At 42.7% G+C, this 21206-nt stretch overlaps 2 protein-coding genes across 2 annotated transcripts in view; both read left to right on the top strand.

Annotated features, from left to right (window-relative positions):
* Positions 1-8988, top strand: part of LOC310993650 (CMP-N-acetylneuraminate-beta-galactosamide-alpha-2,3-sialyltransferase 1-like) — a 63946-nt gene extending 54958 nt beyond the window's left edge. The window contains exon 7 of the transcript XR_014595754.1: positions 8951-8988. The gene's annotated coding sequence lies outside the window, so the exon portion shown is untranslated. The remainder of the gene's footprint in view (positions 1-8950) is intronic.
* cpsf1 (cleavage and polyadenylation specific factor 1) lies at positions 124-21126 on the top strand. Its single transcript, XM_083982063.1, has 38 exons — positions 124-273; positions 1593-1758; positions 1860-1887; positions 1991-2124; positions 2223-2303; positions 2423-2574; positions 3260-3406; positions 3505-3644; positions 4822-4932; positions 5027-5120; positions 5206-5293; positions 5669-5824; positions 6062-6113; positions 6193-6266; positions 6359-6433; positions 7206-7286; positions 7599-7694; positions 7914-8099; positions 8224-8365; positions 8513-8691; positions 9461-9600; positions 9707-9881; positions 10589-10795; positions 10888-10977; positions 11056-11202; positions 11297-11449; positions 12500-12616; positions 12913-13003; positions 14877-14961; positions 17655-17796; positions 17890-18042; positions 18763-18939; positions 19193-19259; positions 19357-19404; positions 19507-19662; positions 20551-20680; positions 20771-20909; positions 20991-21126. The coding sequence occupies exons 2-38, from the start codon at positions 1615-1617 to the stop codon at positions 21036-21038; spliced, it is 4425 nt and encodes a 1474-aa protein (XP_083838189.1). The 5' UTR covers positions 124-273; positions 1593-1614; the 3' UTR covers positions 21039-21126.
* The last annotated feature ends 80 nt before the right edge of the window (positions 21127-21206 follow it).

Genomic DNA, 21206 nt, shown 5'->3' with positions numbered 1-21206 from the left:
GACAAACGTGTGGACCCCAGCTGCTGCTATGAAGCATTTGACCTGCGGGGGCAGCAACACGTCTCGGATCAGCAAATAGCGCCAGAAGAAACACTGCCAAAGAAGAAGAAGCCTCTCCGCGCAGCCGCAAACAGCGCGACAGACAGCTAACTGTTAGCTCCTCTGGCTATCGGTTAGATAGCTTAAGTTACTAAACAACAAAGTATGACACCCTAAATGTGGACAGAGGGAGGAACAATAAAGCTGCAAGCTCTGATAACGTTTTTGATATAGGTACGTTGGAAGTTTAATTCATGTTTTGCACAGACGCACCAAAAACTTAGGTCCGTGGACAGATGCTGTACCATGCTATCCAGTATGCTAAGTTAGCATGTTGCTAACGTCGCTAATGTTACCGGTTGTCTGTCCATACATTCTGTGTCCGAAGCTAACCGTTAGCTATGTTCAAGACACACACTGCTCATTACAAATGACTGAGTGGTTGATGTTTCGTCGTAACTAAAATAAATCCCCTATCAGAATGAAAGCTAGTAATCCAACGGCACAACAAAGCGCTAACGCGACCTTGAGTAGATTATAAATGAGCTATCACTGGAGCATCTTCTCATATCACAGTCATAAACACTTAAAAGCTGGGGTTAAATTAGCTGTTTGAAGAAAATATTGGTTAAAAAGTGTTCTGTAATGTGTGCTTTGAGAGAAGTATACTGAGACATTTAACTGGAATAATACCGCAAGGTTTAATAACAATATACAAAAGTTTACTCTGTTTCCGGAACAATGCGTAGTAACTTAATTAGGCTATATAAAGCTCAACGTTTCGTGAATGTGTATTCATATTTAATGAAAATACTGTAGTCTTTCTGCTCCACTCTGCTTATTAATTTGAGAAACCATAAGGAATTTTGTGGGAATGTGGGATCAGCCATTTGTAAACTTGAAGTGAGATCCAGTCTAGTGTTTGTTGCCTACTTGGCTCTATCTGTTTTGTGAAAAGTGTATAGAACATTTGCTCGGGAGACTTAAGGGTAAAAATATTGAATACAGAAGTCATAGATACCAACCAACATGGGTCTCTTAAAGGGAAATACTTCACTGTTTTCACTTTGCTTTGTCACATGGTTTAAATTAGTTTCATATGGCACTTACACACTAGCCTATAAACTTTTAATTGGAATGTCTTTAGGTTAAATGTAATTTAATGCCCTTATGCACTTTCTTTATTAAACAGGAAAAAAAGATGAGTGTAATTTGGTGCACACTGTTGTCATAATTTCGCCTTAAATGACAGTAAAAATCCCACCAATGTATTTTACTGAGACATACTGAGATTATTTCAACAACAATGCGTTAACGTTTCTTGAAATGCGCAGTGTTATATTTAATATAACATGTATGTAATTTACTTCAATGATATCTAAATAACTGTATCTCAGAGCTCTACATTGTTTCACACTGTTAGCCAGCCAGTAACTACAACCTACTTCAGGTCTGGAGGAAACTTGGGGAATGGACGTCTGATTAATTCTGTGTATGATGAATGATCAGTGGCAAAGTGCGGGGGTTTTGAAGTGTCTTTTCTCACCTGTCAGATGCAGAGAGCAGTCACCCAGGATGTATGCTGTGTACAGACAAGCCCACACCCCCACTGCGGTGGAGTTTTCTGTCTACTGCAACTTCATCTCCAGTAAGGAGAAGAACTTGGTCGTCGCTGGGACATCTCAACTCTTTGTCTACAGGATTATCCACGATGTGGAGGTAACTGTGAATGTCCACTGGGCTCGATTCATTCTGTCAGGTTTTAAAAACATATGCTGGAATAGCTTAAACTGACATTTCTGTTATTATTTCAATTTCAGAGTACATCCAAGACTGACAAGTCTTCAGGTAAGTCTGGACTCTGTGCCAATTAAAGCAAACTAAATTTACAACTGATAAATTATATCAACTTAAAATGAGTGTTCAATCTGTCCCATCCCCACTCCTGCAGATTCCAAATCCCGTAAAGAGAAGCTGGAGCAGGTGGCGTCCTTTTCTCTCTTTGGCAATGTCATGTCCATGGCCAGTGTACAGCTTGTAGGCGCCAACAGGGATGCACTCCTTCTCAGTTTCAAAGATGCCAAGGTATTATGGTCTAAGCTGTGCTCTGACTGATTTACTGACATTTTAACTGCTCGAAATTGGTTTCACTGACCATCGGGTTGTGTTTTTACTCTTACCAGTTGTCTGTAGTGGAGTACGACCCTGGGACACATGACCTCAAAACGCTGTCTCTTCATTACTTTGAAGAGCCAGAACTCAGAGTATGTAGAAACTTAGATGATGAATGAAATGTTTGTCAAAAAATTGTAGTAGATGTTTACATGCGCAATTGAATGAGTTATTTCAATAATTTGGACTGAATAATTTGTTCAATTTTCAGGACGGCTTTGTACAAAATGTACATATCCCCATCGTCCGTGTGGATCCAGAGAATCGTTGTGCCGTAATGCTCGTCTACGGTACCCAACTTGTGGTGCTTCCGTTCAGAAAAGACACTCTAACTGATGAACAGGAGGGTGGAGTTGGAGAAGGGTACGCCTACATTTCCCCCATACATTCTCCTGATTGTGTCTGGAAGCACTGGTTCCACTTTTATCCAGCTGCTGTTAAAGGGATAGTTCGACATTTTGGCAAATTGGCCCATTGCCATAATCCCTATAGTTTTAGGAGTAGTTTCGTTACCTTTAGTTGTTAATGCAAGTTATTTTTAGAACGGCGGAGCAGAGCTGCAAGCTGCTCAGAGCTACGCTATGGAGGCTAATGGAATTTCTTGGTTTCCCTCATCAAACCCATCAAATACACAATCCAACAACTCCAAAATGCTGTCGTGGACAAGTTGTGACCTGCACATTCACCACGCTATGAGATAATAACGGAACATTAGGAGACAGAGTTGTTTTTGAGGTAAATTCATGCAAAACTGCTTATGCGCGTTGCCTTCAGGGGCAGTTTTTCGGCAAGCAGTCTGATGAGGGAGTTTGATGAGGGAAACCAAGAGATTCCATTAGCCTCCGTAGTGTAGCTCTGAGCAGCTCGCGGCTCTGCTCCACCGTTCTAAAAATAGCTTGCACCGACAATTAAAGGCAATAAACCTACTCCTATAGGGATTATGGCAATGGGCCAATTTGCCAAAATGTTGAACTATCCCTTAAAGGTTTCTCAAACATTTGTCTGACCATGCTGAATACTCCTCTCTCTCTGTGTATCCCATCTACAGACCTAAGTCCAGCTTCCTACCCAGCTACATCATCGATGTCCGCGAGCTGGACGAGAAGCTGCTGAACATCATTGACATGAAGTTCCTGCACGGCTACTACGAGCCCACGCTGCTCATCCTGTTTGAGCCCAACCAAACGTGGCCTGGGTCAGTCCAACACACCACCAGCTACAATGTCAACTTTTTTTTGTTTTGATTCACCCATATTTGACCCGGTATTTAACTTGTTGTTGTTTCTCTCTCAGACGTGTGGCAGTGCGTCAGGACACTTGCAGCATCGTCGCCATCTCCCTCAACATCATGCAGAGGGTCCATCCCGTCATCTGGTCTCTCAGCAATCTGCCCTTTGACTGCACACAAGTCATGGCTGTTCCCAAACCCATCGGTGAGCTCAGTGAATTCTCTCTTTTGACCGTGTTTATCAACTGTGTGGCTGCTAAGTTAGGTTAAAGATATCCTTTGATCTTTTAGCAGGAAATGATGATGTTACAGCAGCAGTGTAATCACATAAACACAACCACAGATAAAAAAATATTGCACATCCCTTTAAAAGAGAATGAAATAAATAGAGTTAAATAAAAGTAAGTAAGTAGGTCAATGACGTGGTGCAACCCAGGTGTAACTGGTATTTTTTCATAAAAATCTGACTTTATACAGGAAAATAAATCTGGACTCAAGTGTGGAATAAATGTAATTCACTTTTGCAACGCAACACAATGTTTCTGGATTTAAAAAAAAGCATAATTTAGAAAAAAGATGTGCTTTTAGGATATATCCTGCCCAGTGTTACCAAAATGCATTAAAATTAAAATATAGGAACACTGCTAAACATCTATTTCAATTTAATTTTTTCAGAAGAAAGTAGGTGTATTTTTTAGAAGTACACTTAGGGTAAAATATCAATCCTTTTGTGGTTACACCGTTGGACATTTTCAGGGGCATTCAGTCTTAATTTTGTTAAAAAAAAAAAAAAAGGTTCAAATGACATAAAACCAACATGAATACAAAATGTACATTTTAACAACAATGTTTAACAATATTTCTGAATTGCTCATCTTGCCAAACCTTATTTGTCACTGACCTGTGTAAGTATGAAATAGAGATAAATAAGAGAAGTTGTTATAAAATAATTAAAAGAGCAGCATCAACACAACATCGTGGCTAAGGTCCTCCATGTTTTCCTATGAAGATAGATTCTGCTGAAGTGTTAGATATAGATTGACTATTATGTTAGGATTCATGGGTCAATGGATATTCTCATTCATCCAGGTCAGAGTTATCTCTGGGCAACAAATTGAATCGAAGGCAACTGGACTTGTATTTGTCTAGGAAGACGTTTCGCCTCTTATCCAAGGGGCTTCATCAGTTCGCAACGCATTGATCTGACTAGTCTTCACTATGCTGACAAAACAGTGGAGTAGGACCTAGGTATTTACAAAAGTATTGTTTTGTCAGACAAGTCCAATTGCCTTCAATTCAATTTTTTGCCCAGGGGTTTGGAATCGTGCTATTAAAGTGTGAGGTCTGACAACTTCTGGTATTCACATATCACATCCTTCCAGGTGGAGTGGTGGTGTTTGCTGTGAACTCGTTGCTGTATTTGAACCAGAGCGTTCCACCGTATGGAGTCTCTCTCAATTCCCAGACGACGGGGACCACGGCCTTCCCACTGCGTAAGCCTCATGATCTGACAACACACATTCATTCAAAGACTTGCTCTTACTGTCATCCAACATTGTTTGATGTTGATGTGTTTCGGTTACACAGGGATGCAGGATGAAGTGAAGATCACACTGGACTGTTCCCAGTCTGACTTCATCGCCTATGATAAGATGGTCATCTCTCTGAAAGGAGGAGAAATGTAAGCTATTGTAGGAGACAGACTGTACATGAAGAGTGCTGACAGTTCACGATTCCTCTCTGACTGCTTCCTTGTTGTCTTGCAGCTACGTGTTAACCCTCATTACTGACGGCATGAGGAGCGTGAGGGCTTTTCACTTCGACAAAGCTGCTGCCAGCGTCTTGACAACTTGTGTAAGTTCCTCTAAAAGCTGTGAGCAGCGGCGATGATACGTGACGTCTCCATCCTAAACAAATACCTCTCCTTTGTGTCTCCGAGGATAAACACAAAAGGCAGGAGGTATTAGCGCCTGACTGACAAAGTGTTTGAAGGCTAATACCACTACTTTAGGATTAGAGATGCTGAATTCTAAATAATTTATACTTTTTGCACCAAAGAAAGAGAGTGGAAAAAGTCTAACAAAACTTTTAAGATTCTTGACTGAGCTTGCTCATATTTCAGGATGTTAAATAAGCACTGAATCTATACTATGTCTGTGAGTTTTCTATCTGATGATAGACAATCTGCCATACTGATGTCCTGCACTGTGGGCTTCTTCCCTCCTCCAGATGGTAACCATGGAGCCCGGGTACCTCTTCCTCGGCTCCCGCCTCGGCAACTCCCTGCTGCTGAAGTACACAGAGAAACTTCAGGAGACGCCACCAGAGGAGGGCCAAGAAAAACAAGATAAAGAAAAAGAGAAAGAAAAGGACAAAGACAAACAGGTACACCAGCCAATGTGTGAAATGTGGGTTTTTAATATTGTTTGTGTGATGGGCCGCTGAAATCCTATTCTTATTTATACTCATTTTATGCATTTCTTGTTACGGCACTTATTTGAGATAAGGCACGTGTGAGTCTTTCAAAGTAACACCCTGTGTACACGCCGAGGGCTTGTTGCTTCGTTTGACAGCTGGTCGTCAACACTCCCTTTGTTCTAAATCACTGCTAATGAATTCCAGGAGGAGCCGCCGAGCAAAAAGAAGAGAGTGGAATCCAGCACCAACTGGACCGGTATGTTCAACTTCAGCGTTTGGTATGTGTGAGATCTGCCGCCTGGTCTTCCAACTTCATAACGTATTTGTTCTGACAGATGAGGTGGACGAGATCGAAGTGTATGGAAGTGAGGCCCAGTCAGGCACCCAGCTGGCCACCTACTCCTTTGAGGTAGTGAAACCATAAAGCTTGTATTGCCTTTCTATGTAAAGTCAGATGATGGACAGTCTGAATGTGAGGTCCTCTGCGTGTTTTGCCTCCAGGTGTGCGACAGCATCCTCAACATTGGACCTTGTGCCGATGCCTCCATGGGAGAACCTGCTTTCTTGTCAGAAGAGGTACAGACGTTTCATATCAAGTGTAGCACATCACACCGATCCTTCATAACCTTCACTGTACCGCATAGCAATGTACCGAATCCTGAATTGTTTGGTTTCTGCCGAACACCTTGGCCGAATTCTAACCGTAAAAATGGGCTATAGCTTTTGCTACTATTTTGCATTTGAACAGAATAAACATCACTGAACATTTAAAGGGGACATATTATGGAAATATCACTTTTTGAAGGCTCTTTAACATATATTTGGGTGTTTGTCTTGCCTTCTGGCCCCCAAAATGTGAGAATTGACACTTACTTATGCTATATTTCCATGTTTATGTAAAAATAACAGCTGTTTTTGGTTTAAAATTACCGCAATGGCTATGCTTATTTCCGTTAGCCTGTCTGTGATGTTTTCCATTATATTTTAGCAACAAGTTACAGACTTTATATTTAGTTTGTGACAATGACAGTGAGGCTGTGCTGAGAGAGCTTTGAACTTTGTCGCTCAGGGAGGGCAGAATATCTTTCACCAACCGCCCTAAAATCGTTGGCGCTGTTCGGTTGATGTTTTAAGCTTCAGAAGAAACCGAACTCCTTTAAAAAGCCCCAAATTTGGCCGAATACGAAACCGAATCCTGGATTCAGTACATCCCTATTATTGCATTCACTTTAAGGTTCTCCACATCACCTACAAAGCTCTCAATGACCTCGCCCCACCATAAGTAAACTGACTAACCTCCTCCAACGTCGTTCCCCCTTTTCTGACCTTGATTTCCTCCTGCCCACAGTTCCAGAGCAACCCTGAGCCTGACCTGGAGGTCGTGGTGTGCTCTGGTTACGGCAAGAACGGCGCACTGTCTGTGCTCCAGGTAACTCCTCCATATTGAGTCTGACAGTTGTTGTTTTTAATGCATGCGTGTGCGTAGACTAGATTGCATGCATGAGTATTGTTACCGCACCGTCCTAAAACCTGTGGTCGTGAGGGCCGTCTGCCGCAGGTCCAGTGACGGTGCTATAGTGAACTCTGGGTCTACCAGGGCTGCCTCAGAGATCGACGGAGTAGCCTGAAAACACCCCAGACACAAGTTGACGCACGCTAACACACATGTATATGTACAGGATGGTTTTCTTTTACTTGTTTCCTGTTAGAATGCTTTCAACCGTTTCCATTCTGTTCTCAGAGAAGCATCCGACCCCAGGTGGTCACTACATTTGAGTTGCCAGGTTGCCATGACATGTGGACGGTCATCGCAAGTGAGGTCAAGGAAGAAAAAAAAGTACTGTCTCTTTCTCATATTTTCCACTTTTCCACTGTTTTATTCAGTTTTGATCCATAAGAAAACATATTTAAGTCTGTTGCCAATCAGAGGAGAGGCCCCTGAGCGGTGGTAATCACAGTTTATACAGTTTGGGACTTAGTAGTTTTCACTAATTAATGATCAAACTCTTCAGTCACATTTTATTTACTGTTAAATGTTTCTGGGTCTTTTTCCCAGGCTGCGAAAACCGATGAGTCAGAGGACGGAGCAGAGACAGAGACCAGCGAGGATGGAGAAGAGGGAGAAAAAGAGAAGGAGGAGAAGGAGAAGGAGAAAGAGGAGGAGGAGAAGACAGAGCCTCCCCTGGAGGACGACACAAAGAAGCACGGCTTTCTCATTCTTAGCAGAGAAGATTCGACCATGGTAAAAAAAAAAAAAAAAAAAAAAACAGATACTCGGAACAAAATAGAAAAATCTATAGACAGCGAAGAAAAACTAGATCTATAGTGAAACTGTGTCCTTGTATAAACCATGTGTTTGTGTGCAGATCCTTCAGACTGGTCAGGAGATCATGGAGCTGGACACCAGTGGGTTTGCCACCCAGGGACCAACGGTGTACGCTGGAAACATTGGAGACAACAAGTACATCATCCAGGTCTCACCCATGGGTATTCGACTCCTGGAAGGAGGTAAAGAGACCAGAAAAAACGAAACACGAGTGACGGTGTTATTCTTACATTTGGTTGTTACAGTAGCGATGACAGAAATGCGTTTTTTATTCACACAAACTGAAACTAAACACCAGGCGACACGCTTTCTCTCCATCCTGCTTTCAGTGACGCAGCTCCACTTCATCCCTGTGGACCTGGGCTCTCCCATAGTGCATTGCTCCGTGGCCGACCCGTTCGTAGTGATCATGACTGCAGAGGGAGTGGTCACCATGTTTGTGCTGAAGATCGACTCGTACATGGGGAAGACACATCGGCTGGCTCTGCAGAAACCACAGATCCCCACCGTGAGTGCATGATGCTCATCAGCCTTTATAGGGTTTTTATTGAACAAACCTGCCCCCTGCTGGACAAACTGATGCTTCACGCTCTCTGCTTCTGCAGTTTCTCAATTATTACTTGCTTTTTTCTGTGCTTCAATAATGGCGATATATATACAGAGTCATTACACTCCAGTACTTGGAAACTAGATCCACAGCAGCTGTTCATAGTAGTTAAAGGGATAGTTCAACATTTTGGCAAATTGGCCCATTGCCATAGTCTTAGGAGTAGGTTCGTTACCTTTAATTGTCGGTGCAAGCTATTTTTAGAACGGTGGAGCAGAGCCACAAGCTGCTCAGAGCTACGCTACAGAGGCTAATGGGATTTCTTGGTTTCCCTCATCAAACTCATCAAATACACAATCCAACAATTCCAAAACGTTCTGGTGGACAAGTTGTGACCTGCACATTCACCACGCTATGAGATAATAATGGAACGTTACGAGACAGAGTTGTTTTTAAGGCAAATGCAAAGACTGCTCGCCGAAAAACTGCATCAGCATCAGCAGTTTTGCCTGAATTTACTTCGAAAACAACTGAGTCTGATGAGGGAAACCAAGAAATCCCATTAGCCTCCGTAGCGTAGCTCTGAGCAGCTCTGCTCCGCCGTTCTTAAAATATCTTGCACCGACAATTAAAGTTAACGAACCTACTCCTAAAACTATAGGGATTATGGCAATGGGCCAGTTTGCCAAAATGTTGAACTATCCCTTTAACTTCCGCCTCTTATTCACAGCAATCTCGTGTGATCACACTGTGTGCGTACCGAGACGTCAGCGGCATGTTCACCACTGAGAACAAAGTGAGCTGCTCCGTCAAAGAGGACACGATCGCCAGGAGTCAGTCAGAGGCAGAGACCATCATCCAGGACCTCAGGTAAAGAACTCACATCACCCCCTCATCATCCAACCAGCTCCACAAACAGAGACCACACACTTATTTGATGGTTGCGATCGGTGTGTGTGTGTGTGTGTGTGTGTAGCAACACGGTGGACGATGAGGAGGAAATGCTGTATGGAGACTCCAACGCCAGCGCAGCCGCCAGGGACGAAATGGGCCGCTACACGTCAGCAGCGCCCTCCGGGAGCGAGGGAGGCTCCGGCAAGGCCGAGCCCTCGCACTGGTGCATGATCATCAGGGAGAACGGTGTCATGGAGGTACAGCATACACACAAACATACATACAGTATTTTAATTGTAACAAGATGCACGTTGAAGCTATTTTTAAACCCGCTTTTGTCATGGTCCTTGTTTCTATTTGGCTGTGTGAGGGAACATCACAGGATGTTGTTGTTGTTCCTGCTCTGTGCAACCAGACTATAATCCATCTCTGTAGTTCACCTGAACACTCTCACCCTTGCACATTTAAGCAATACATCATGACAGGCCGTGGTATACGGTATATGATGTATTGCTTTTATAAAACAGTTACCAATAATGGCAATATGAGAGAGGAATACACAATCAAGTTCATGTATTTTTTTATTCAATCAGAAATACCATACATATTATCTAATAAAATAGAAAAAATAGTCCCACCTCTCCTGACGTTAGCTCTGCATGTCGTCTTTTCTTCTGCTCAATCCACTCATCCATTGTTAACCCTCTCCAGAGGTGGAGGTTAACCTTGAACGTGCTAATTAGAATAATTTTGTCTATTAACGTTGTCAAAACACAGGCTACTTTTTGCTACCGACTGAACCGTCTAGGTCTCTTCAATAATATTCTTAGAGCATCAATATAAGCAACCTGGAGTCTCTGCATGCTTGCAGAGGTGTGTGGTGTACACAGGTGTACTGTATGCTTTAAACAGAGATACCACCATGACAACATCAGAACATGCATGTCTTTGATTATTCCATCAGATCTATCAGCTGCCAGACTGGAGGTTAGTGTTCCTGGTGAAGAACTTCCCGGTTGGTCAGAGGGTTCTGGTCGACAGCTCCTCTGGCCAATCGGCGACGCAGGGGGACGGTAAAAAGGAGGAAGTAACGCGACAAGGAGAGATCCCGTTGGTCAAAGAGGTGTCTTTGGTTTCGCTCGGAAACAATCGCACCAGACCGTATTTACTGGTGAGTTTTGACTCGGAGCTCCTTGGTGCTGAAAAAACAAACAAACAGTTGAGTTGCATTTAAGTGTGACGAGGTGTTTTCTGGTTTTCAAGGTTCACGTGGAGCAGGAGCTTCTGATCTATGAAGCGTTCCACTATGATCAGCAGCAGCCGCAGAACAACCTGAAAGTCCGCTTCAAAAAAGTAAGAGCTCCCGCTGATAAAAGCGGACTGACTGAAGTGATGGAGTAAATCTGACCCGTGTCCGTCTGCTCTGCACAGGTGCCCCACAATATCAACTTCAGAGAAAAGAAATCAAAGCTGAAGAAAGATAAGAAGTCAGAGAGCGGCGCTATCGAGGACACCGTGGCCGTGAAGAGTCGGATCGCCAGGTTCAGATACTTTGAGGACATCTCTGGATACTCAGGGGTAAGTAGAGCATTAATTCCTTTTTTTTTTAAAGCCCTAATGTCCACACTGTGACATTGCTAAGTCATTTCCCACATCTTCTTCATCGGCACAGGTGTTCATCTGTGGTCCGTCTCCTCACTGGATGCTGGTCACCTCTAGAGGAGCGATGAGGCTCCACCCCATGACCATCGACGGCTCCATCGAGTCTTTCTCACCCTTCCACAACATCAACTGTCCCAAAGGTTTCCTGTACTTTAACAAACAGGTACAGCCTCACTTTGGTTGTGAGCATGTGGGAGAACTCTCTCCTCTTAATCAGGTCTTAGAAATGAAACTCCACTTAGACAGAAACACAACATGGACCCCGACTAATTCATGTATTATTAAATGAATAAGAGTTTCATCATTTTTGACACAAGTGTGAGGTCATTAACAATCCTACTGGTGCGGTTTGAAGTTGTATTTCAACTTTTTTTGTACGGCATTGCAGGCTGTAGCCAACTCATCTTACATCAACATCAACAGATACAGCTTAGTATTGAACACAGTGGAGTCTTGCCATAGAGGCCATGGCGGTTAAGGGTATTTATTGGCTCTTGGACAACTCTTCTGACTCCTCTGTCAAAAATCTTGCTGATATTAATTAGCACTGAGGATTGCTTTGTAAATACTGACAGATTCCAGCTGGTTTCTTGTCTTTCATTCCCTTCTACACCTTCTTTTCTTCACATGTCTAATACTTATTCCCTGAGGCTCTTATTCCCATTGCACTTTATTACACATAAATTAATTTATGGACATAATACAGTATGTTTTTAATTCTTTGAACACTTTATTTGTAATTTTCCAATTGTCATATGAAACAATCATATTCTCTGTTTTACAAATAACCATAGAAAAACAATCCCGACAATAAACAAAGACAGACCAAACCCAAAATCAACGTGACAAACTAGTCACAAACGACATAATGTTTTGATTTCTTTGTGTGTGGATTACTTAGGTTATTACCGACGCCTGGTGAAAATTTTATGTCAGTAGCCCTGATGGAAATATATTTAGGGAGAAAAATGTTGAGGTGTTCAATACTCATTTTCCCTGCTCTCTGACCGCCAGTCACCTGAAACTGTCCAGAGAAAATCATAGAACAAGTTGAACAAGAGACTGAAGATCACTTTGCCATTTTACATCCATCTTCAAAGCTTTTCACAGCTGCTTAAACTGTGGAGACTTAGTACACTTTCTTTCATGTATTTTCTAGTTCCTTGAACAGTTTTCATTGTGTGTGTATGTGTGTGTGTGTGTTTTCCCACAGGGGGAGCTGAGGATCAGCGTCCTGCCCACATATCTGTCCTACGATGCCCCCTGGCCAGTCAGGAAAATCCCGCTGAGATGCACCGTCCACTACGTCTCCTACCACGTCGAATCTAAGGCAAGGCTCCTCTAACCTCACCCCGCGCGGCACCGAGGCGGCCCACGTGACACAAATTCCAGCCGTAACGCTGTCTCCTCCATACCCGCGCACCTCCACTTGCATAACATGATGCAAAATAAAAGCGTATCGATCGGGGCTGCTTTTGAGAAAGTTGAAGATGAAAAACCCTGCGGCCCCTAAGGTTTTTCTGACTGCGAGAGGGAAAAATCAATGAGGGTGACTTTGAAAGGATTACCGGTAGGCTTTGATGTAAAGTTTCTGTGTGTGACTGTGGGTTTTTCTCTCCTCCTCAGGTGTACGCTGTGTGCACCAGCGTCAAAGAGCTGTGCACGCGCATCCCCAGAATGACGGGAGAGGAGAAGGAGTACGAAACCATAGAAAGAGGTCGGACATGAACACACACACATCCAATGTATTCTTTTGAATTGATTTTTAATTGCTGTTACTTTATCATCAAATAGAGGGTATGCGTTTACGTCACGTTGCCCTCGGCAACGCCCCGTTCGATCGGACTGAGTGGCAAAACAAGCGTCCCTCAACATGCTGGCGGATAGCGGTGGACTCATAAACTGGATAAAATATATTATATCAAAACAAATTGATGTCAAAAGGAATCGACAACCAGCTCCACAAAAGCGTCTGCTCCACTGACACTTCCTGTAACACGCAGTGTGACCGCAGTACCGGCAGAGTGACTGACAGGCTCAGTGTTACTGTGCAGAGGGACCAGATTACAGCTGTTACTGTCGTCCTGACAGTGACTCCCGACGCTTAAACACGAGCTGCTTTTATTCTGGAAAAACTCTGACCAGTCAAACTGTAGGATGTGTTAAGAGGACTAATTTATCTGTCTAAACATCATAACTATGACACCTGAAACTGTAAACACAGCTGATCGATCGAAAAAAATAACCGCTCCAGTGAATTTACTTTCCGTCATTGAGAATAGGTTCTTGAATGTAACTCGGTCAAAGTGAGACGTATCCTCAAGATTTTTAGCAGCTCTGTTAGGTCATGCTGCTGTACATGCTGGCAAAGCTAGACATGTCAGACTTGTATGGGCTCGGAGAAAATTGCTTCGTTACTTGCTCGTTTTTAAACTTTGGCGGCTCTGCCACTCGTCTTTTTGCCACTCAGTGGACGTTCCACAGCGACTTCCGAGTACCGTGACGTCATGGGCATACCCTCTATTGACTGAAGGTATTTATTTGTTGTAGTTGTTGGACTGGCAGAGGATGGAGATGAATCAATTTCTTTTAGCTGTTTTAACTTACATGTAGAAAAGAAGAACGAAAGGTTCAATTAGTTTTAGTTATTTAATTTACCCATCACATCAAAGGGATAGTTCAACATTTTGGCAAATTGGCCCATTGCCGTAATCCCTATAGTTTAAGGAATAGATTCGTTACCTTAAATTGTCGGTGCAAGCTATTTTTAGATCGGCAGAGCAGAGCCGCGAGCTGCTTAGAGCTACGCTACGGAGGCTGAGGGAAACCAAGAAATTCCATGAGCCTCCGTAGCGTAGCTCTGAGCAGCTCGTGGCTTGGCTCCGCCGATCTAAAATTAGCTTGCACCGACATTTAAAGGTAACAAAACTACTGCTAAAACGATAGGGATTATGGTAATAGCCAATTTGCCAAAATGTTGAACTATCCCTTTAAAAAGTATCCATCCATCCATCCATCCATCCATCCACCCATCCAGTATTTATCCATTACTTATCACCTCTAGATACAGTTTAATTACTCTATTACTTTTATCTACATTTAAACTGTTTAGAAACTACTTTTATACACTGTGAGAAACTGTGTAAAACATTTGTACACATATTTTGCAAAGTATTTCAACTGTTTATTAATTGCCTGTAGATACAATTTGATTCATCTATTAATATTAATAAAATTTAAACTTTTGTGTATTTACTATTTTAGCTGACCACAGTAATTCAACCAGAGAAGGACTTTGATTCAACCATTTAGAGATTAATTTAGCCACTATTTAATGTGTTAATACATTTCATTAGCTTAAATTTCTGCAAAATAATTACTCTGAGACTGTATCAGCATTTATTCAGCATTGCTTGGGTTAGGGTTAGAATTACCTTTAGTGAATTATTTCAGTTATTCATAAAGACTACTGTTATAACAATTTAAATTAAGCATAAATTAGTCATATTTAGTGTTGACTTCTTGAACCAACCACTTACTTAGACTTCTGTGTTGACTCACCAGCTGCTCTCTTACTGTTGTTCCTCCAGATGAACGGTACATTAACCCTCAGCAGGAGAAGTTCTCCATCCAGCTCATCTCTCCAGTCAGCTGGGAGACCATTCCCAACACACGGTACAAGCTGCTTTCCTTACACATTGAACCCCTTTAGAGAACAAGAGGGCAGTTTACAAAATCAATAGAGAGTTCCTGGCTTTAATAGACCCAGGCACCGATGAGTGAAGAGGTCCACACAGGCTTGTGTCAGCATTGTTCTCTCATTTACCGTGGCTCGGGGTGTCCTGGAGGCTCTGTGCTGTGTGGACTAATAGAAAATCTTGGGTCATTTATCCAAGTTGAAGAGCATCAGTTTAGTCTCACATGACTGCCTCCCCTCATCTCAGTAAGGATCCGTTGGAAACGCAGGGTCACTTGTCCAGGTCGCTGTGTTTTCATTAACTACTGCTGTGGGAGCAGCTCTGTGGGGCTGAAGCACATCAGTACGTCTGCCTCACTGAGTCTCAGTGTTACAGACACATCTCAGTAGATTAGAATATCATGGAAAAGTGAATTTATTCCAGTAGTTCAATTCAAATAGTGAAACTCATATCTTATATAGATTCATTACACACAGACTGAAATATTTCATGTCTTTATTTCTTTTAATGTAATGATTATGGCTTATATTTAATGGAAACCCAAAATCTATCTAAAAATTAGAATATAGTGAAAAGTTAACTATTGTAAACTAATGATGTCACACTCTAATCAGCAAAGGACCTCCAAACACCTGTTTAAATGGTCTCTTGGGTCCTGTTTACACGACAACACTCGCGCGTGAAAACAACAAAATATGTGCTTTTCGTTTAGACGGCGACGGCCTTTTGAGGGCTTAAAAACGCAAAAAAGTGAAACCACCCACCAGAGTGGAAATCTTAAAAGCGTTGCGTTCCCGTCTAAAGGGTAAAAACGCAAAAGTCTGCTCACATCTGCTCACATCACTTTCTTTTTTCTTTAATGGTACCAACAATTTGGCCACGTCTGTATATGCAGAAGCACTGGTTGTGTGAGAATGTGTCATTCTAGTCTTACTGCTGTGTCATATGAAGCTAAGACAAGTTGAGCTGTGCACCATCATCACCCAGATTAAGAAACACACCGACTTCTGATGAACCTGTGTCGACTGTGTGTGGGACATGAATGCAGCTACAACCACAGAGTGAGCAGCTGCTGCACTGAAGCTGCACTATCTGCACAATAACAAGACTTCCTCATTAACTCCACTAAGGAGCTTATGTGTTGTGTTGGTTATCGACTGCATGTTTTTATATATATATATATATATATATATATATATATATATATATATATATATATATATATATATATATATATATATATATATATAATTAATTAAGATAAGAAGTTTAATGCAGACAGACAGGTGTGCCCTTTTGGTCTGTGTGTGTGGGAACCAGTCACAAGACAATGTGAATGCAACTTGAAACATTTTGCAGTGACTGTGACATTTTAATTATTGTAGCACCCGGGCACATTATATTGTTGATAGAAGTGTTGAGTGTGGTTTGCACCTTAACTCGACTTTTAATTATTATTATTTCATCATTAGAAACAAGCTTACAGTATTAGTTATTGACGGTTTTTCTAATTCTCTAAAATCCATAGCTTGTTAAAAGCCAGATATTGAGAGATTCAAGACTTGTGTCTGCTGATGCTAAATGTTTGTCTGGACTCATCATCTTTTCATTCCCTCAGTCTGCTTGTGCAAACCAATGGACTCAAATCAATCAATCAATTATGACCAAATGCTGCATTAGATCACATCTAAAGTAGCCAGGGTTACTATCAGAGGTTTTTACCAAATTGTCATAGACAGATAAAACATCTACTTGTCAATGTCTGGTTTAGCGGATCTCTTTTCTCCTGCCTGGAGCCGACTTGTATTCTTTTTATTTATTAATTTTTTATTGCACAATACAAGTGACAAACATATAGACACGACACAGCACAAGACAAGAAAGACATGACACTGCAACACAGCAGCCCCCCAAAAAAGTAGAGAGTTAAATAAGAGATAAATTGTGATTAGAGAACAAAACAAGAGAGGAAATAAATAAGTAAATAAAAATAAAAAATAAAATAAAATAAACACCAGTAATCTGATTGATTAATTAATCAATCAGATTTTCCCTTTATATTGTGTTTTTGCCTTTTATTGTTATGTGGTGCTGGGACAAACAAATTTCCCTCCTCGGGGGATCAATAAAGTTAATTCAATTCAATTCAGTTCAATTCAATTCAATTCAATTCAATTCAATTCAATTCAATTCCCCTCCCCTCTCCCCTCTAATTGCAAATTATACCCAGTCTCTTCATCACTCAATCATTTTTGTTCTTTTACAGACTGAGACAGATTAACACAGTTATCCAGAATCGAGTATACTAGTTCTGAGAACTTCATCATTAGTATTTTTGATTTACATAATAAAGATCAATACTATTGTTGTATTGATACAATAATTCTACATTAAATATTGTGATACTGTGCTATTTCGACTTTTTTACCCACCTCTAGCACTGTGTATATTTTGGTTGTTGTTCAACTGCTTTGTCAGGTGTCCACATAACTTAACCAAATAATGAATAAACCAACCAATGCCTTCACCCTTTAATCATTGCTGGTCAGAATAGCACTTAGCCCAAACTGATGTACTGAGGCATTATAGCACCAGGTACATTATATTGTTGATAGAAGTGTTGAGTGTGGTTGCACCTTAACTTGACCTCAACACCCCTGTCTCCATCAGGATCGACCTGGAGGAGTGGGAGCACGTGACCTGCATGAAGACGGTGGCTCTGAGGAGTCAGGAGACGGTGTCGGGGCTGAAGGGCTACATCGCAGCGGGGACCTGTCTGATGCAGGGGGAGGAGGTCACCTGCAGGGGCCGGGTGAGCAGCACGCAGCCTCTCCCTTCATATCAAAAGCCTCTCTCTCAAAAAAAAAACCCTGCCTCATCCCAAGGTTTGATTTCTCATGCTCAGATTGTGATCCTGGATGTGATTGAAGTGGTGCCGGAGCCGGGCCAGCCCCTCACCAAGAACAAGTTCAAAGTGCTGTACGAGAAGGAGCAGAAGGGGCCGGTGACCGCCCTGTGCCACTGCAACGGATACCTGGTGTCGGCCATCGGACAGAAGGTGTCGGCATCACAGCTACTCACATTCATCCTGCTGCATTTAGTACAAACACTCCTGTCTCACAACAGGGAAAATCAAATAATTGTTGATGTCCTTCTCCTCAGCATAGGTGATATGCGTCGTTTGACCGGGTTAATACAGACCCTGTCCAGTTGACTTTTCTGTCACGTAGTAAATAACTGGATATAAATAACTTCGTTCTCAACTACAGTTCCTGACCAGACGCGTTAGTCCATGCTGAAAATATATACAGTTGACTTGGGTCGGGCTTCCCTATATACACACACATATCCTGTATATAAAACACATCTCCTCACTGGTTGTGTGAAATGCATCAGCGCATCAGCCAAGGTGGTTTTTTTGGGCTGGGTTTGGGTTGGCTTATATGCTTATATACCAAATCCAACTCCTCTGGCTCCACCTACAGCCTGTAATCGTATTTGCCAAAATCCATGGCGACCGGCGCAAGATGGCGACACTCTCTAAAGCAAGACCTTTGCTATATGTATATATATAGAAGAATAATTATGGCTACAAAAACCAAACAAATTTTATTTTATAGTGATTATACACTTACACAAATATATTCATGGGTAGAATATTCAGATTTTGCCAATAAACCTCGCCAAATTTTACACACTGGACCTTTAAGGCTAGAATTTGTTTTCTCAATCGTCATGTAAATGTACTGACTGTCACATCATCTCATGTCCTCTGCAGATCTTCCTGTGGGTCCTGAAGGACAACGACCTGACCGGCATGGCCTTCATCGACACTCAGCTCTACATCCACCAGATGTTCAGCATCAAGAACTTCATCCTGGCCTCCGACCTGATGAAGAGCATCTCGCTGCTGCGCTACCAGGAGGAGAGCAAGACGCTGTCGCTCGTCAGCAGGGTGAGCCACGAGGGGGTTTGTTTCTGGGAGAAGTCGGGGTTGAGGCAGCGCAGAGGGGGATTAGCTATAACCTGTGGGCTGCCGTACAAACAGCCGAGTGTTTATTGATTAAGACGTACAAGTGAGTATTGATGGCGCGGCTCCTCTGGGTATTTGTGTTCAGTGGAGTTAATCTTGAAGAGAGCAGGTCTGGCAGCTGGAGATAACTCTGCTTTGTTGGGATTGAACTGTTTTCTTATTGTTTTGGCTCCAGGATGCGAAGCCCCTGGAGGTTTACAGCATCGAGTTCATGGTGGATAACAACCAGCTGGGATTCTTGGGTAATGTGTTTAATGCCTTTTGGAGGAAAATTCAATTATGTTTGCAAAAAAAAAAAATCCTTGCGTTCTAATTTTTTTCCCCCCTCCTTCCTTTCAGTATCGGATCGAGACAAGAACCTGTATGTGTACATGTACTTACCTGAAGGTGAGTCCTTCTGTTGCAGCTACATATTCACATGTAATGTCATGTAACTCATGTCAAATGCACGTCATGTGATCTGTGGTGTGTGTATATGTGTGTGTGCAGCTAAAGAGAGCTTCGGAGGGATGCGTCTGCTGAGGCGAGCCGACTTCAACGCCGGAGCGAACATCAACACTTTCTGGAGGATGCCGTGCAGAGGGACGCTGGACGCAGGCAGCAAGAAGTCTCTGACCTGGGACAACAAGCACATCACCTGGTTTGGTAAGAGAGGAGTCCAGGATTCATGAGCAGATGTCTTTATCTCATCAGGCTAGAGGTCCAGATGCTTTGATCTGTCCTGAGGAGGCGTGTTTCCTCCCAGCTCCATCCACCTCAATTAGTAATGACCTTGTTTTACACTCAGAACTCGGGCTACTTTCATAACAACGGCTTCTTTGAATCTGTGTTATCTGGTAGCAGTTGGATCTTGCAGCACTGGTCGACTGAAACAGTGTGTTTGTAAATCAGACATTGGCATAACTCCAATCTGGCCCCTTACAGACTCACTGATTTACAGACACGTTAGCAGGACGTCCCATTGTCAGATCGTCAAGTCAGTGAGCCGTTGGAACATGAGTGTTAGAAAAACAAACAAGCAAAAAAAAAAAAACAGGAACTGTTTGAGTCTGTCCCTCACACACCTTGTGAGTGCTGAAAATAAACGGTTATTATCAGCCCCAGATCAGCCAGTGTCAACAACATTGTGTTGTCAAGGTAACGTGAAAGGGGGACAAGTGCTGTCCCATTCCTGTTAATATCATCTGGACCCTCACAGACTCTCACACTCAGTCACACGCTGGATTTGTCCTCCAGATTGTTTAAGACAGAGTAGGGCCAGCCCCTACAACCAATCAGGAACCCCCAGACCGCAATAGATTTGATTGGTCAAAGACACCAGGGGCTGTAGGCTTGTTTTCAAATCAAACCCTGCCTCCCCCAGCCTGAAGTCAGTAAGGGTTCAGGGCTCAAGTCTTTAGAGGGCAGGATGGACCTGGGCCATTAATGAGTCTAATAACTCAAACTCAAAGTCAGCTTTATTGTCAATTCCACAATATGTACGGGACATAAAGAGAATCAAAATTGTGTTCATGTTGGACTGCGTTTCCACAGCGACCTTGGACGGAGGGGTGGGCCTCCTCCTCCCCATGCAGGAGAAGACGTACCGGCGACTGCTCATGTTACAGAACGCTCTGAACACCATGCTGCCTCATCACGCTGGTCTGAACCCAAAGGCCTTCAGGTACGAGACATCTCTGTTCAATGATGAGACCACACTGAGTTTGGCCATTGATTACTGATCATGTGATATGATTGTCCCTCGTGCGTCCAGGATGCTGCACAGCGACAGACGCTGCCTGCAGAACGCCGTGAGGAACATCCTGGACGGAGAACTCCTCAACAAGTACTTGTACCTCAGCACCATGGAGCGCAGCGAGCTGGCCAAGAAGATAGGAACCACTCAGGACATAGTGAGTACACTCGCTGATAGAAAACAGAAAGCAGGCCGGTGGATCTTGTTGCTCTTGTTTTACCATCTGTCTTCTCCTCAGATCCTGGACGACCTCCTGGAGATCGACAGAGTAACCGCTCATTTCTGAGCCACATTCCCACGTCTCTTCCACTGAAAGCTGTTTTCTATCATGTCAGGTGGAAACAATGTTTTGTTATGATCATCTCTGTGAAAAGCGTATTTGTTTTTCTTACTCGTTAGATGAAAAAGTTTGTGTTTTTCTTAGAATGTTTTGTACAAAAGAAGAAAATCAGTA

Source organism: Trachurus trachurus, assembly GCF_905171665.1.
Source record: "Trachurus trachurus genome assembly, chromosome: 11".
Classification (NCBI taxonomy): Eukaryota; Metazoa; Chordata; class Actinopteri; order Carangiformes; family Carangidae; genus Trachurus; species Trachurus trachurus.
The sequence above is the reverse complement of the archived record's forward strand: the minus strand, read 5'-3'. Positions and strand labels throughout refer to the sequence as shown.